The following is an 18,746-nucleotide window of genomic DNA, read 5'->3' as shown; positions in this document are numbered from 1 at the left end:
TATATGTTGTTTGTTATATTATTATTCAATAGAGAGAGAGAAAGAGAGAGTGAATATATTATTATAACATTTATTAAGTTTAATTATCCACATTTTTATATACATGTATTTTGACATTTGGAAATTGAAAAAATTTTGGGTCTTAAGAAAAGTCAATACGATTCTGATACGAACTATGCGCAGAGAGAAATGCACACCGTAACGTTTGCCGCGGTATCGTTGCACTGGTTCACTCTCGCGGATTGATTCCCGATTGTGTCTGTGCAGTCTCACGATTGTTCAGGTTCCTCGAGGTCAAGACGATTTTACCATGTACGTACTATGAGCGATCAATGACGGACGATCGCGCCTCGCTGGTATCCACGCGACATTGCTGAATTCATTGCACTCGCGCATATACCGGCAGCACCTGCTAACTGGAGAGTTAAGAAAGATATTCGGAATTCATTTAATCCAGATTATTTTCAAATAATTTTTCTATACGCAGGATTTTCCCCATTCGAATGCTTATCAATTCAATAGAGTTAAACAGACGTTTATCGCGCAATAACAAGGCGCTACAGTTAATCTCTAATGTAAAATAAAAATAGATAATTGCCACTGTTGTTTCAAGGTTGTATTAAAAAGCTTATCGAATATTTCATTATTATTAACATTTGTTAAAAAATCTGACTGAGCTTATTTATATCAGCACATTTATATCAATCATGACCTATAGGGATCAGCTTTATTATTCGAGAGAGAATGAAATAAGAGAGAATACATATACCAAGAAGAATTATAGTTTTATTAAATACAGTCTTTTACATTTCGTGAATATAATCTGAGAATGTATTTAGGTTGTTACATTAAAGATTTAAATGACCAACCTCGATCGAATGTGAAAGTGAGAGAAATGCATCTCTTTCTACATATATATCTCTTTACTTTCTTTTTTACTTTGATCAATCTTAAATCAATAAATCGATATTTAAAATGGAATTAATCCCTTATTTTCTAAATATTATTTAAACGTAATCATAGATTGCAATTTACATATTAAGAAAAAACACACAAGCAAAAAAACATTTTAACTCTTGTTGCATTTAAAGTATATAATTAATGCTAATATTATCAGCATGATAAAAAGGACAGTCGAGATAATTGTTTTTAAAGGACAGTCGGAGATAATTTTCTTTAAGACTGATGAGATTGTGAATATTTTGCTGTTGAAAAATATAGATAAAGGCATAATTATCACATACATATTGTAATCCTTTTATATGTTAATATATATAATGCAATTGATTGACAGAATATCTAATAGTATAATAATATAGTCATAATTTTTTTGCATAAACTCAACTTTCCTCAACAATAAGAATTACTTTCAACATATTGACTGATAAAAATAATAATTTAAAATGTTAAAAATATTATAAATGCGAGATTTTTTTGTGTACAAATTAGCATATTAATTTTTCATTCAATTTGCGAATCTAACATGATTATATATCGCAAAAATTTAACTTTGTAAGCTTCTTCAAAAAAAGAATATCAGACATTAATATGGCACACATATTTTGCAGACTCATGTATCATACATATAATTTGGTATAATTTATGAAAAAGTTTTTGATAAAACCTTAAATCTTTTTTCAAGACATTTATAAGGAAACTTGAAATTTCATCTTACTTTTAAATAATTGTCTTTAATTTTATGATCAAAACATAAATATTATAGCAAAGCATTGTTTTAACATATATAATATAATAAGTATAAAATATATCGACAAGTTTTAAAAATGCAATAAATTTTATGATTAACTTTGCATCAATTTTATAGTTTACACTCTGAAAAAAAATTTCTTAACTTGACTAAACTTTCAACTAAATATTACTTTGTTAACATTGAACATCTAAAGATCTTTAAATTAAATATAATATATTAAATCTGACACAAAACGTATATTTGAATTAAATACTAATATATAGTCAATTAACAAAATAATAATTTAGTTGAAAGATTTAGTCATGTTAATAAATTTTTATTTTTGGTGCAGATCTGCTTGCGCGATAATTTCGCGCATCATAAACTTGTTGTAGAAGTAGTTATATAACGAAGACTAAGGTTGCTTAATTAACTAAATACATAGGTGAGGCACTGAATATACGTGAAGCAATAGCAAATTAAAGACGAAGATCATTTCTGTGTAACAGTTGGATACGATGGCAAATCAACTTCTAACGATAATTATCGTTACAATTCGTACATAATCAGACATTTTCCATAGTAGCTATTGTAAAATTCCAATAGGGGGAGATCTCTTATTTAGTGCTCATGGTCACATACTCACACGCTATGATTATGGCGCAGTTGTATTTATATGTGTGTATATATTGCATGCATATATGTGAACATGCAATTGCATTTAATTATTAATCATAAAAAATTTTGTTACTGCATATCTTCTAGAATTTCGAATTTTATCCGTCAAACATATAGTTGAAAAAATTTTAGATAATAAAATAAAGTGCATTTCGTTAACCATATGATAACGAAAATTTATTATGTTACATTGTAATTATAACATAAAACTGAATTTTTTGTATTACTAATTACAATTTTATTTATCACAAACAGGTATTTTAGTAATTATATTTTTTGATTTAACATTTACAACTAGAGTTGCCAAGAGATTTAAATACTTTAAACATATAAATAAAATTGCATTAAATCAAGATAATGAGATTATATTTAATAAAAGGTAATTGCATATGTTTATGAAAAAAACAGATAATTACGAAACATTTGCGTAATTTTACATATCGATGCGAAGGTACTTTACAAGTTTTATCTATTAAATAATTATTTGTTATTTTTGCTTCTTATAAAAAGCCTTTTATATTCTTTCTGATATAAAAACATTAAATTTTTACAAGTGGTGTATCTGATTAAAATTATGAAATAATTAATTTAATTTATATATTTAATATAGTATAAAAGTCTATCTTTAGTAATAAATATATATATAACATTTTTTTAGAGATATGTAAAACTTTAGTTTAATTCTTTGAATTTTTCAACTTTCGCTATTTTTATCATTGGCAGCTGATTATACTAACACTTGACTAAATATATTATTTTATTGTTGGGTTGGACACATGAAAATATAATGTTTGACGGAGATGAAAAATTATTATAACATACTATATACAAAAAGAGAGAAGTGTATATATATATATATATATATATATATATATATATATATATATATACACACACAAAAAAACCGAGTATTTGACTTAGTAACATTTCAAAATGCGGACTTTGCTTTTTATATTTTCTAATGCATAAACTCCGTATTTGTCTTAATCCTATGACTATAAAAATAATGCCACAGAAATATAAATTTCACGACATCGCTATATTAATTTATGGCTTGTACGATATAATGTATTTAGCAGTACGGAACTCTCTCTCTCTCGCTCAAAGTTCCTCTCCGTGTCTACGTACCTTATTAGTATTGTAGACGTTCAGCATCGGATGCTGACGGTTGATCGCCGTGTATCATGAACGTCGATTACAATTAGACTCACGAACGTACTTAGCCCAAGTACGAGAGGGCGTAAATTGACTAGGGTAATGTTTGCGAGTCGGGGTTGCCTGATTTCCGTCTATCATGTTTCGATAAGTTTCCTCGTCGTAGACGCAGGAGAGATTCTTCCTTCGCTTCACGGAGCCGGTTTCGAAATTGGCCGGTTGACTGCCAACGAGTACGTGAAGATCACCTTTCTCGTGCACGGCCCAGTCCCAAGTCTCCACGATGGAACAATTGCAAATAAACGGGTTTCCCATAAGATTGATCGAGAGTAAACGCGGATTCGACTCGAATACTTTAGGATTAACCGTGCGCAATTTGTTATTACTGAGGTCTATGTGTTCTAACGCGTGCAGTTCCTTCAGAGAGCTCAGATTCTCCACGCCAGAGATGGTATTTCCCGAAAGATTCAATTGAGTGAGATTATTCGTCGTGCTAAATATGTCTTCATTCAAGTGCGAGATACCGCAATTGCTCAGATCCAAAATCTCCACGTTAGATAGTTGCGTTGCAAGCAGTGAGCCTTCGTCAGGTACGATGAGCGGGTTGCCGCTGAGTTTGAGCTCCACTATATTTGTTGAGTCATGATCACCGAAGACTTTTGGATCGAGGGGTATCTTCAGGTCGCAGTTATTGAGCTCCAAACTTTCCAAACGCGTCAGATTCGCGAACAATCCTTCCTCTAAGGTATGAAGCTCGTTCCCCGAAAGAATTAGCTGCTTGAGAAAAGTCATTTGCGCGAAAGTATTGTTTCCAACGTGACCGAGATCGCAGTAAGACATATCCAAATATTCCAAAGATGTTAATGGGTTGAGGAGACTGACGAATGCGTCGGATAGCGGATTATGAGAGATATCGAGTTCCTCGAGGTGTTCGAACACATCGAAGGCGTCCGGTAATCTTCGAAGACTGCAGTTGCTAAGGGAGAGTTTATGAAGCTTGGGTAGATGACGGAGAACGGTGGTTAAATCGCTGGCGAACATCGGATTACCGCTCAGATTGAGTACGCGTAGTTTACTCGCGTTTGTGAACGCTTCCTCGGATAGGCGATCTTGTAAATTGCAATACGACAAATCCAGAGATTGAAGACTGTGCAGATTGTGTCCGAGCGTATCTTCGACATCCAAATGCCACAATTCATTATTCGCGAGGACCAATTGACGGAGATACAAGTTTTTAGCGAAGGCATCACCCGGTAGATTCGTAATTCCGGTGCTACTGATATCTAGATGTTCCAAGCGCACTAACGGCGTGAGAACGCTCCTCCAATTCAGTGTCTTCAATTCATTGTCTGCTATTTCTAATTGTCGCAAAGTTTCCAAATGCGAAAAAGCTTCGGGAGATATGTAGGTTAAATTGCATCCGTTCAACGTGAGGTATTCCAAATTCGTTAGATGATCGAAGGGGCCTGGTTCTATTCTTTGTAGAGGATTGTGCGACAAATCGAGCTTATTCAAATTCGTCGTGTTGTGGAAGAAGCGTGTGTTGAGATGACGGATACCGCATGAATTTAGATCGAGGTACAGCAACGTGCGGCAATTCAGGAAATGTCCTTCAACTTCCTCCAAAGGATTATGTTGAAGCTCCAATGTAATTAGACCCGGGCTATCCCTGTGGAATTAATTTCATTATATCATTACTGATAAAATTATCTCTGCTCGAAAATACGATTGTATTAGCGAAAGTATGATTGATATCGAATTGTCTTACCGAAACGCTTCAGGATCCACATGCGTAATGGCGTTATACGAGAAATCTGCATCCAATAGATACGTTAATCCGGCGAAGGATTCGTATGTCAGCTCCGTTAGTTGGTTATGTGCCATCTGGAGGCGCCTCAAATGGATTGAACTCGGAAACGGGTCGACGTTTGCGATATTATTATCATTCATGTCTAAAATATAGACAGTAGGGCTAAGCTCGTTGTACGGGATGCTCGTAAGATTGCTATCCGAACAGTCCGTCACCCAGTTGATGCGAAAGTAGTGACAATGGCAATCTACGGGGCATTCTTGCTCCAGCAGTTCTTCAGCGTTCAAGGCAAATGTCGTAACAACCAAATATACCGTAAATAGATACAGCGCTCTTGTTATTTTCGCCATTGTAATCTATATTAACAGAAAAAGATTAAAAGATTAGTCGGATTTTCATATATAAATAATATCTGCATTTACACGGAGAATTTTTAATATTATATAATTTTTTTACAAGAATTGTACATCACAAAAAATAAATTCTTTAACATATTATATAATTTGTACAGCGATATAAAATATCGCTGTATTATAATATATACGAGTTTTAGGAAAATTTATATTTCTTTCTCTCGTGAAATACGAGCTGAAATACTGAGCTGATATATTTCCTAGTTCTAACAACTTGACGTCTCGATCCAAATTAATGTAAATGAGTCAGCTCGAGGGTCGTAGCGAGAGAGTCGTTAGATCGCGAATACGATCCCATTCATCGCGATGACGAATCACGTTCGACTAACTTTTTATGCCGGCGAAATGCATTACAAAGAAACACGTCGACGCCTTTGGCCGGTAGACAACTTCTCTACGAAGTCGGAACAGGGCTTTCCGCCAGAATGGTACGTAACACGCTCGGCTGCACCGGCGAGAAAAGCCACCCTTTATTCCCGCGAAATCTCCCGTCTCCTCGGCCGCGAGCGAGCGAACCATTACGTACACATTCGCCTTTTCGGGAAACTGCCAACCATCCCGCGCAATATCTCTCGCTCTCGCCCTCGCCTTTGGCGCCGGGATTTCTCAGTTTTCGGATGTCGTTTCTTCCCCATAGAACCCCCGTGCGAAAAAACGCCGCGCGGGGTAAAGTCATTTACATTCAAACTGCAAGCGAGATACATGTTTTTTTTTTTTTTTTTTTTTTGCGAATAAGTGTCACTTTTCTTGAACGGTTTTGACCAGGGATTTTTCAGACGGTAGGTTCTTCGGAATTCTTGAAGCGGAATTTACGCGATGGCGGAAGCGTTTGTAAAATTCTTTATTCTTGCAGTGTCTCTTTTTCTTTCTCTCTCTTCCTCTTGTGATATATGCAGTTAATAATTCGATATTGATCTTTCTGTTCAAATAATTTGAGACCGATGTGTTGTTGAACAACGACATCTAACGCATTGAGTGTCATTATTCTCATTGAGGGTATACTTGCCAAATCAATATCACTGTCTACATCTAAATGAGTAAAGTGGATGTCTCTGGGGAATGATATTGTTGACGAGAGATGATTATAGAGCATTGAAGCCGCCCTCAGATCATAAAAGCAAAACAAGATGGTACAGTTAGTTATGATAAAAGAATAATGAAATTTGTTTATAATTAAAATTTTTAGATTGATTTTTATCAAACGAAACATTTTACGTTATGTGTTTTATAAATAACATTACAAGTTTCGATGTTATATAAATATTTTAGACGTCGTCTGTCTTGTGAAGAATAATAAATGCAACGTGAAAAGAATATTTTATCGTAAATATATGACAGTAAAGAATAAGCACTTTGTTAAATTAATATGTTATGATTTATTACGTCATTACGTTTATTTTGTTATTAGCAAATGCATTTAATGGAATGCTATAATAAGATTACTCGTATATGTTCTGGGATGAGACATTAAATTGAATTTCGCATTATTATATTGTAATGCAATCACGAATGCAGTTATTTAACAATATTATTTTGATTTCGTAAGTTACTGCTTATATTATAGCTATACTTTTACGAGACTTTTGTTATATAATAAAAATTAAGCAATTCAATTCTTTTAATATTATGCATTTTACTTTGCATATAAATTACATTAGTTTTGTTCGAAAATTCAAATAATTTTTCTATAATAAAATTGTCGAGGCATCAATAAATTTTCACACGGCGTAAAAAGAGTCTTCGTGATTTTAATCAAATATAAATAAATTGAAACGTAAAGATAATCAAAGAATTATATATTTTAATTTTTGTTAAAGTGTGTTAAATTCCATAAAAATCATTTATTTCTTTTAAAAAGAGAGAATACAATTTTATATAATACTGTTTTTATTGACCTAAAAGAGAAGAGTGGCAAAGAGAAATGGCCTTATATCGTTTTATCGTCGTTTTGAGAGAGCTGAGTTTATTAAATTTCGCACTTCAAAGTCTCTCTATTCTGTGAGTTGTACTAGCCATTGCATAAGAATACTTCGTAATATCATTATACAAATTGGCAGATGTTCTGTAAAAGCGATACTTGTGCGCAAATGGATAACTCATATACTTTTTCAGAGAATACCGAATTGCATTATGCGTGCAAACTGCATTTCATATATATATATATAGACATACATTATATTATATGCTACCTATTCACGGAAATAGAAAAGTACGAGTGCTAATTGCAACGTTTACCGCTTTTGAAAGACCTTCCCGTACAATAGAAATAGTGCAGGCTGTTCAATTTAGGAACCAAACGTTAAATAACGAATATACAATGCGACTAAATGCGACAAAGATACATGTCGTTTGATACGTAAAATGGTATTGTAGGAATGTTTAATACAGCTAAAAATATGCCTTTATTTACGCTTTTCCACGTAATATGAAATTAAATTTATTTTATTACATAATAATGTGGAGATTTATAATTAATATTATATATATAAAAATGTCTTAATATCATTGGACAGGAATAATATTATTATAACATATATTATTATAGTAACTCAATTTTTTGTATCTTGTAAACATCATAAATTAAAAAAATTGATTCCGACTAAATGTACCTCGGGCTTTTGTCTATACTGATTGGATTTGATTATATTTGGTTTTGAATGAATGTTAATGAACGTAAATGAAATTTTATTGAAGTTACAACATTCGCTTTTTCGACTCTACTGGAAAATTTCAAATCAGTTGATTACTCTAGTTGATTGTTCTAGGCAATGCTTTTATCGTATATTGCAAAACTCTGATGTATATAACGTGAACACATATAACTTTACTTTAATAATTAAACATATTTATAATTGATTTCTCATGTTAAAAAATATTTACACAAAATGAAAGAAATTATTTTACAGAATAATATTTTTTTAGTTATCAATAATATATTGCACGTATAGGTATGAAATTTTTGTTTAAGTATCTCAAATTTTATAATCAAGGATTTCAAAAATTAACACCGAGTTTAGAAATTATTATTAACAAAAATTCTCTATAATAGGATGATTATATCGAAGAAAAAGATTATATCTCGATGATATACATCTTTGATCAAAATGATATTTTTTCCAAAGAAAGATTCTGATTATTTATTAAGATGAAAAAATATGTTGTATATAATCACCATTATGCTTATGTGACAAAGTATCTATTCCTTACATATACGAGAGTTATGAATCTCGCAGTTCTGCGATATCGACACGTTATAGATTGTTTCGTCACAAGTGAAACAGATTCGATATATTTTGTTTATATTTCTTCGATCTTTATAATCGAAAACTGACTCTGCTACAAGGTTATTTGAAATATTATTCTCATTCTCTATACATCAAATATGTCTCATATAAAGTCTGCATCTATAGTCGGGAATATCTTTTATTATATAATATTGCAATTCTGTGGATATATAATGTTATGAGGATTGTTTATTACTTTATCCTGACGTATGTAAGAATACTTACATAAATTATATAATAATTCTTATGACATTAAACATTGTATATAAAATATAATGAATATATTTACTCGTCCAAATGGGTTGCTAATAATTGTGATAATTATAATATTATGAGAAAATAATATATTTCTCTGTTCGCGAGTCACAATATAGGATCAAATTCGCGTAAAAATAATCTACGGTATGAAAAAAGTATTTCAAAGTATTTTTGCCTCACAGTGCGATGCATGTACCACGTACTACACTACTCGCGACGTAATGCTCATTCATTGCTCGCGCACTTCATCGCACTCCACAGGATGGCTATTTCATTAAAGAGCACCGAGGTCTCCGGACCTCGTCGCTCCCGCGACGCGCAACGATGTGCGACAACGAAGGCGACGAGTACGTTAGTGGGATGTAATCTGTCTCTACCGTCGCGAATATATGTATGAAACTTAGCAAACCAAATAGCAAGAGAGATCTTTCTAGATTGCAACAATTTTAAACATTTGCTAAAGAGATGTCCAATAACTTATCAAAATTAGAACGTCTTTTGAAGATTTTTTCTTATATATGACATTTTTCTCGTATTTTTAAAATACTAAGAGATTGAGATAGATAGATATATTTCTAACACTTTCTTATTATAATATGTATTGTTGCTCAAGTTTTCTTTTATTCTCCACGCGGCTCTCTAAGCTGGAAGCTCCGGTGGTTTCACGATTAAATTTCATCTGCTATTACTCGGATATATAATTCTTTATCATCATGTATTTTGTAGCAAAAGCCCAAAGCGGACGTGATAAGAAAACAAGAGAGAGTTGAACATATTCTTTTCTATACTTATCTTTTTAATTACTATTCGTTGAAAAGATGAATAATTTATTTCCTGATTAACTATTCACCGGCTCGATGCATGACTGTCAGAATTAATGCAGGATTTACAAGTACGTGTTTTACATACCGGAGATATCATGTAGACCTAGAAGAACCGATGCGACGGTACCGACGAAAACAACAGCGAGGTGATGATGATCGCGACGACTCGCGCGCGCACGTCAGTGGACAGAGATAGATTGAGCGGCCGGATTGCCGAGAGCCGCGGTTAAATTAAATCATGTCCGACTGAATTCAGGGTTAAAATCTACCGAGGCGCGCTCTCGTTCCATCCGCGTACTATGCACGCGACGAGTTCGAATTTTCGGCCTCTATTTTTTGCGGTTCGTTTCACTCACTTTTTGCTGACCCTCTTTTTTATTCTCCTTTCAAAATCCGATCGCGCGCATCTATTTTGCATTCAATTATATTAATTTAACGAATTTAAATTACATATTAATTTAGCATTATTAAATCTATCGTTTGTGTGGAGAAATTTTAAGTATATTACATGTGGTCTTAAAAAACAGCAGATTTTGTTCCTTTGTGTTATATATTTTTCATGTGATTTTAAAAGCGAGGTGATACAGAAATATTATTTTTGTTACAAGATACAAAATCGTAATTACAATTCATAATTTATATTTATTTATTATAGTTAGGTATGATTAGGCACATCTAATTTAAAGCATTAAAAATTGGAGTTAGTATTGCACTTTTCGTCAAGGTCTGGAAAAGTCTGGAGCTTCCGTGAGAAGGAATAAGGCATTCAAGATTGGTTCTATACATATATAAGATTCCGGGTTGAAAAACGTATAATAATAGAATTTTGCAGAGTATCGTTCTCTCGTAAGATAAAAACATTAATAAACAAATGATCACGTGACGTTAAGGGTAGACACCTCTCGCATATATATGTGTGTATAACCGGCCTTGCCTTCGGATTAAAGTTGACCTCGCGCTTTTCTTAACCTCTCAATTCCTCGAGGCGACGAATTCCTCGACAGAGAGATCCATCTTATTCCGCGAGAGAGAGAGAGAGAGAGAGAGAGAGAGAGAGAGAGGTCTTACCGTGGATGCGGATGTAGCGGTTTTGAGGAACCTCGCACATGTATACGGTCGAGTATTATCGGTCGATTTGCAAACGTTCGGAGGCTCGATGCAACGCAACCCTTACTAACAACCACCCCGGGGTAGGAAGCTCGGAGGACACGACGAAATGTGTCAAACGTGCGCTTGCGCGACAACAATATTAAATGCGTCTCTTTTTAAATGCGTCTTGGAACGTAAAGAGCTTGCGAGTCGAGATGCGTGTCATTTGACGAGAGGAAAATCACGCGATGCGAACATTATTATAAATGATGCGCTTCCGTGCGTAAAAAAATGTATCTCTCGGATGAAATATTCCGTACATATATACTTCTATAGTATAAAAAAATTAGTAACATTGAGTTGTGATAATTAAAGGTCTCGTAAGGTACATTATGCTCCAGTTTTTTTCGTCAGACGCGTAATTTTTTGCATTTAATGGACGTAATTAATTGAACTACCATTCTTCTAAGAGTACTCTGGGAAAAAAGGTTACGATTTTTTTCATATATTTTAAATATCTCTGATCTCTATAAGTATGACATATAGTGTTGCAATGCAATTATTCTATGTTCAGGAACATTTGCGCAATTGCAGGCAATTAACTTGTTATTTTGTAATTTACACGCACTGCGTCTCATCATTTCTAACAAGAAAGGAAATATATATAATAATTGTATTGACTGTACTCACGTTTTTTCACGTTCACCTTTGAAAATCAAGATCAGTGCGAGACGATCGCACGTTGAATATTCGTAAAAAAACACGTTCACGATTGAAACAGCTGATTGATTAATACCGGCCACACATGAATAGAGATTCACAGAGGGGGAAAAAGACACGCGCATGCTCGTACCTCGTTTCTGCGATGTACACGTTGCAGATGACGCTGGAAGACAAGGTTTCAAATTAAAGAGCATCTCTCAATATATAATGAGTTAAACAATTGAGATAAACGATAGGAAAAATTGACGTGCCATCACACACTTGTCGTATACGCTTTCAATTTATCTCGTGTCATGCCTGGTTGATATCGATCGCATGTAAAGTGAGATTCTTCATTGTTGATGATTTTATCTTGTCCTCTTTTTTCGAAAGAATTAATATAACTAACACGCGATTTTTTTTATGGAGACTCACGAATATAAACACGAGCGAACGCGAGATTAATAATTTTGGGTAGGAATGGCGACATTTTTTATATCGTCTATAAATAAATAATTATTTTAAGCTACGATTTGTTACGTATTCAAATATAATTGCGATTTAACAGAGAGAGATAGTTTTTGATACCTAAATTTGTGCAGGAGAATTTCACAATGAGCTTTACGATCCGTTTTTCACTGGCGTCGCCAGTGAACCTGCAGCTATTCCCCTTGATTATTTAATAACGAGTTTCACGAGTCACACAGCCCGTCACTTCACACTCACATATATTCTTGTATATCCGGACCGTTCTTCTTCGACTTGGTTGGATGAAAATTTGAGATTGGGGCCAGTTATGAAACTATTTAAGAATTCTTTACCGAAACGAGTTTTCGATTATAACTAGTTTAGGCTTATCGTCGCTACGCGACGAAACAAACAGTGATCTTCGATTTTCTTCAAAGCTTACAGCTTTTAAAAGATCCACGTTGTAATCAGAGTCCGCTGACATTTGCATATAATATATAAGATATATATTTGAACAGACGAAGACTGATTAAACTAGAGAGATTAATTTGAAGCAGACGAAAACACTGAACAAACTAGAGAAATTATTAATTTGAGGATTAATTTCTCAGAAGTGTGCACGTTTACATACATATATGTTATAGAGAAATATATTTACATTTTCGTATAAATCAGATTGTAGACTAATGACATAAAATAAGAAACGTGCATAACTGAGATATAAAATGCAAATCAAGTTTAGTAGTACTACATTCTGCTATATCGGCAAATAAATTGCTGCTTCAGATATTCGATCATGACAAAGCGCTGCATCATAAAAATGTAGAATACAAAACTTTAATGTCCAATGTTCTGCTTCGAATAAGTTTAATACATGATTAATAGCGTATACTTAACATGTCATAAAATTCATTACAATATGCGTCATAATGAAATAAATTTTAATAAAAAAAACAATATAATAAAAATAAATTTAAATAAAAATATTTTTTTTATTGGTACTGCAGAAATATAATTGGTCAAAAGAGAAAAAAGAGATTCGGAAATCAGATGTTTGTGAAAGCGAATGAAATTGAATATAAAAATAAAAAAAAAAAAAAACATTATGCGCATTTCTAATAGCTTCGTTTTTCACATTATATTGCTAATATCGATACATTGTATACAAGAGATAGGGACGCTTTTTTAAGTTATACGATTGCTGTTCGCGCTGGTGAGCACTTGCATATGCATTTGCATCCCCCATAGGGTCGTCGCTGCTACATGCGCGTATGTATTCAGATTCGAAGAGAACAATAGGAAATCGATATGGTACGTGTCACTCTCTTTGTACATCTGTGCACACAAGTTGTTTGCTCATGCAGTCGGTGCGTGATTGAACGACGTTCCGTTCGGTTTCGAAGAATTTGCATTCGTTAAAAATTGGCGATCGCGGAGGTCAGACGCATTGTTGGCGCGGGAATGTATTACGAAACCCGGAAGAGAATTTCCGGAATTTCTCGTGAACTTGACAAGGAGAGAAGGGGTAGGGAAAGAACCAACGAATCTGCCAACCCCATTCGTGTCAGCGGCGTAACGAATGAGAGGAGCATCGATTAACTTTGCGATTGACATTAGCTCTCCCGATTGAGCGCCCGTTGAATTATCGTCCCGGGGATTAATTTTTCCCTTTCTGATCCGTGCCGCGGATTTATCTTTTTCCCTTGTTCGAACGCCGCTTAACGAGAGAATCGAGCTAGCAACGGCACATTTAATGGAACGTAACGTCAAGTATTCCGAATCAACCGCTCGAAAATGTACGTCCCGGAGATTAATGAGAGATTCATCGATAAATCGGTAAATAGAGAGCGAGGGAGAGAAAAAAATTATCTATATAAATAGAGTTATATAGAAAAATCTTGATTATCATTTCCTTCGTTTCTCAACGCTAATGTTTAGCGCTACGATTTGAATAAGTGTTTGGCGACTTGAGTTTTAGTTGTGATATAATATTATATTTACAGAATAGAAAAGTGAATTTTTAATACCCGAAGGTAATAATTATTTATACGGTTGTATTTAACGTACTTGTATTCGTGGAGTTATGATGAAAAAATTAGAATGGTTTAGTTTTCGCTTCGAGAAAAATATTTAAATATTTAGACGTGATATATATATATATATATATATATACACACATTGTTATAAATGTGCGACTGTACACCGGTAATGCTACTTTATACCCGGCAATATTGTACAAACACATTTTTCACGTATGCATATCATTTTGCTCTTATATTTTATCATGTTTATTCACGGTGCGCCGTACGCATCAAGGCTTAGAATAGAGATCACCTGTCTGGCAGGTAATCTCTATTTATGCATCTACTTTAATATCAATTTATGTACCCCGTTACTCTTGTATTCCATACAATTATAAAATTGTTTTTTCCTTTAAACAGATATTTTACGCGTGCACATGAAAATCATATCGCGCTTATTAGATTTATACGAGAAATACATTTAGTATATAATTGTATGAAAATAAGTAATAAGTATGGATAACGTGACGTATTAGCATATTCATTATAGGGTTTGTTTCCTGCTTAACGTGTTTATAAAAAAAAGTGTATCAATACACATAAACGTCTCTCCGAAGTATCAGAAATTAAAATAATTTTGTGGGAGTATTTTTGGAACGCATACGCGCACATAATGGTTAAATAATATAATAATAATAAATACTTTGAATACAATTATGCCTTGCACATGACAACAGATTTTATCGACTGATTTATTTTATTAACCGATACTAGACTGTTATAAAGAGGTGCAACAGATGGCGATGAGATGCCATTTGAATTGCCCGAATCTATAAAGTATTTTGTGTAAAATCGGATATCAATACTCAATATTTTAGCAGATAAACATTTGAAAATAAATATAAAAAAAACGATGAATTGTCTATTTAACATGCGAAAATGCTTAGCAAAGTCATATTTTTTTTTGCTACTGCTTTAAACAAGTGCTATTGTTTTTATTAAATACTGCAATTTTTATTTAAATGTGGAAACGAAACAGTGAAAACGAAAATGAAATATTATTAATTACATTTGAAGCAAATGTCCGAAATATTTGTGACGCAATATTCATGATAAACTTTCGACGGATATATCGTCTATATAAGTCTCATCTATTTTTCATGTCTTATATTCTCGCGAAATTATGTGAGAATGACTTTGGCAAAGCTCCAATGTGCCATAGAATGTGCAGGGACATGTACGGAGCAACGAACTTTAGTCAGCGTTACTTTGGACAAGATTCTTCTTGTTTCTCAGCGGAAACTTTTTAACCATGAACTTGATATAGACATTTTCTTTAGCAGTAATATCAAAGTTTCATTTACGAATTTATGTCATTTAGATTCTACAAAAAGTAATATTTATAGAAATTATATAATGAAGAAGGTGCTTTTAAAAATTAAACTCAAACATTGAGAAAAAATTAGAATATTTCCCGATACATACAATTTTTGTTTAACGCGTTGTTTAGTCATATAAATCAGATAAATTCAATTTTCAATCATTATAGAATAATATATTATTATCAAAATATAATTGATAGAAATATTTGATGTCACATAATATATACAGAATATACAGTAAGTGAACGCACACATAAATATGTAGAGGAAGATAGAAGAGGAAAATGTCATACATATTTGATCATTTGATATAAGAGAGCTTTTAGATATTTATTTATCATGTATAATAATGATATACATTTTATATGTATAACTCAATTTTCTGATCTTTTTGCTCCATTAAACATTTTTTACAAGATTTAATATATTTATAAGATTATTCATGTATATAATAATTGATCGGATAATTATCATATTATAATTAATGCAATCATTATCGCATCGCGCTGGCTAGATTACAAGCTATATATATATATATATATATATACTGTATAAACCGCGAAAGAGCACAGTTTATTGCAAGGCGTAATAATTAAAAATTGCAGCTGTATAATGGTAGAAAGTAAAACGAATTTCTAAACCGATTCTAGGCACCGTAAGTTTTAATTATTATTCCGCGATGATCGCGTGCAAGCTGCAACCGCGACGTTCGCGCTCGTATCCGTACACGCTTAATTAATTAAACAACGTAATTACAGAATGCGAACTCGGGCGGGACACCAAACCGACCATTTTTAATTAATTTACGAGCAGGTACGATTACGAGATTTTCGCTAACGTGCCCCTTACGTGCGTCGCTTACGACAACGACATTTATCCGCGCAATATTATGCCGCGTCCGGCAAACATTTCCAGCCAAATACTCATCGTAGGAGCGAAAGAGAGAGAGAGAGATAATTACGATTCCTATTACGCTAAAGCCGATAAAGCAGCGGGTCTATTCGACTTCGTCGCAGTCGCCCGGGTAATCCGCGAAATAATCCTCACCCGGTCCGACGCAATTTCGCCGCGAATATGAATAAGAATCACGACTCACGCGTGACTCGAGGCTTTCTCCATGCAGCAGCGGAGCGAAGTTAGGGCGCTGCCGGGCGGAGCAGGCAGGCAGGTATAGGGTTGGCGTCGAGAAGAGAGCCATGGTGGAAGGTTTGGGGTGGTGGCGGCGGCGTCGGCGACAGTGATATGGTGGTGGAAATGGTGGCGATGGTGGTGGTGAGTGACCGACTGCGCAGACCCCAAAGTCTCGCAGCCGCGAGTACGTAGTCAAACTCCGGCTCAGTAAGGACTGAGGTCCCCGTTTGCAGTGCAGTTCGAAATCTCCGGGAGCGACCGCGGTTCTTTCGTTTTTCCTCTCTTTCTCCTCTCTCTCTCTCTTTCTCTTTCTCTCTTTCTGTCTCTCTCTCTCTCTCTCTTCTCCCTCTCTCCCGTTCCTCTCTTTTTCTCCCTTTCTCCGCAAAAGCTCCCTTAGCCCATCTTTCTCACTCTGTCTTTTCTCTCCTCGGCTATCGTCTGTCTTCTCTTCTCCCTACTCTTGCGAGCATTCCAGCTTTCGCTTTACAAAAGCGTCTCCTTAAACTTTTTTCTCCGCGGTCACGCGTGGCGAGCGATCCGGGATCGGTGACAGATTCTAGACGATTGATGGATACGAGCGGAGTACGTCGGACAAGTTCTCCCGGCAATCCAAGGTGTCTTCATGGCGAGTCACGTGGATTCCGGTGATTCGAGAGAATTTCGTTAGTTTGGCTCGGACCGAGTGCGTTATGGGACGTGCGTGTTCCGCCTGATATATCGCGTGTCTATCATCATTGGACAAGTCCACCGGTACAGATTTTGCTGCGGACCACCGGGCTGAAATTCTTGACGAGAGTGCGTGGCAACAATCAAACAAAAATTCGCTCGGGTGTATCGGGTCGATGTGCACAAGTCCGAGGAAACTCACTGACACTTCGCGTCGCTCGGTGTAAGTATCCCACCCTCACTTCGCCCTCACGTTCCTCCTCAACCCCGAACTCATCCCCTAAAAATATGATACGATACGATACGATACACGTCGACCACGAGTCGCACGCGTATTCCTGCGATAAGTCAGCTGGAAGTTCGATGCTTGCCGAAGCGACGTTCTTGGTTCACGGATTTTCTCGGGTCAGCTGTTTACCGATTATATTCCGGTATATACACATGTGTGTGTGTATATATACATCGTTTTACGATATTGCATCCGGTAGACTGATTAAATATGCATTCTCCTTGGCGCGCATTGCCCTTAAAATAGGGCTTTATCGACTCGCGTTAAATTGCCCCGTGTTTATACGATGCTTTTATAGACTTGCGTTGCGTTGATTTACGGAGGAAAGACTTACCTAGTTACACAAGTTCATGAAACACAATGAAATAAATCTTTTATTAAACATTTAGCGCGCCGATAGCAGTTGCAAGCGAATGGTCTTTAAGGTTCATTATGTGCTCTTATTCTTGAAAGGCCATTTACCTCTTTTTTTCCTCTTCTTTTTTTAGAGGAGAATCTTTTTATTAAGTTTTTCCACAACTTCTTTATTCTTGTACTCTTGACTCGGAAAGATACATATGGAATGAAAAATATTGAATTGCAAGATTCATTTGTGAGTCGTTGCTAACCGTGTATCTTTATTAATTATAAATTCAAAATGTTTCATTTTTGGTCCGCATTTGTTACTATGTAATATTATTTGCATATTGTATCCATACATTGTTCTGAAAATTAATAAAAATTAATAAAATACACATTTTATTAATTGTCTATAATTTTTATATTAAATATAATACTAAATTATGCGCGCACATTATATTAGTTTTATTACGAAAAGTATGCTCGCGTGTGTATAATTAATGTATAATATTAAAATTATAGAATAATAATAAGATGTTAATAAATA

The 18,746-nt window shown here is 34.4% G+C and overlaps 2 protein-coding genes across 8 annotated transcripts in view; one reads left to right on the top strand and one right to left on the bottom strand.

Moving 5' to 3' along the window:
- LOC114938446 (uncharacterized) overlaps positions 1-18,746 on the top strand; it is a 52,388-nt gene that overhangs the window by 8,584 nt on the left and 25,058 nt on the right. The window contains exon 1 of one of the 2 annotated variants that reach the window (XM_029312427.2): positions 17,070-17,794. The exons of the other annotated variant lie outside the window; for it this stretch is intronic. The gene's annotated coding sequence lies outside the window, so the exon portion shown is untranslated. Of the gene's footprint in view, positions 1-17,069; positions 17,795-18,746 lie in introns of those variants that run through there. 2 annotated transcript variants of the gene reach the window in all.
- LOC114938445 (uncharacterized) lies at positions 767-12,078 on the bottom strand. 6 transcript variants are annotated; one of them, XM_029312426.2, is made up of 3 exons: positions 12,055-12,078; positions 5,292-5,689; positions 767-5,192 (listed from the first exon to the last, which is right to left on the bottom strand). In XM_029312426.2, the coding sequence occupies exons 2-3, from the start codon at positions 5,681-5,683 to the stop codon at positions 3,551-3,553; spliced, it is 2,034 nt and encodes a 677-aa protein (XP_029168259.1). In that variant the 5' UTR covers positions 5,684-5,689; positions 12,055-12,078; the 3' UTR covers positions 767-3,550. The 6 variants fall into 6 exon arrangements, with proteins under 6 accessions (XP_029168259.1, XP_029168254.1, XP_029168256.1 ...); XM_029312421.2 differs by lacking the exon at positions 12,055-12,078 and adding an exon at positions 11,892-12,024; XM_029312423.2 differs by lacking the exon at positions 12,055-12,078 and adding an exon at positions 11,181-11,309.

The sequence above is a fragment of the Nylanderia fulva genome, unplaced genomic scaffold (genome assembly GCF_048542155.1).
Source record: "Nylanderia fulva isolate GAGA-0341 unplaced genomic scaffold, ASM4854215v1 Scaffold18, whole genome shotgun sequence".
Taxonomy (NCBI): Eukaryota; Metazoa; Arthropoda; class Insecta; order Hymenoptera; family Formicidae; genus Nylanderia; species Nylanderia fulva.
The sequence above is the reverse complement of the archived record's forward strand: the minus strand, read 5'-3'. Positions and strand labels throughout refer to the sequence as shown.

Coding starts and splice junctions, on each gene's coding strand:
- LOC114938445 (XM_029312422.2), bottom strand. Junction 5,193..5,291: donor GTGGATCCTGAAGCGTTTCG/GTAAGACAATTC, acceptor TTAATTCCACAG/GGATAGCCCGGGTCTAATTA.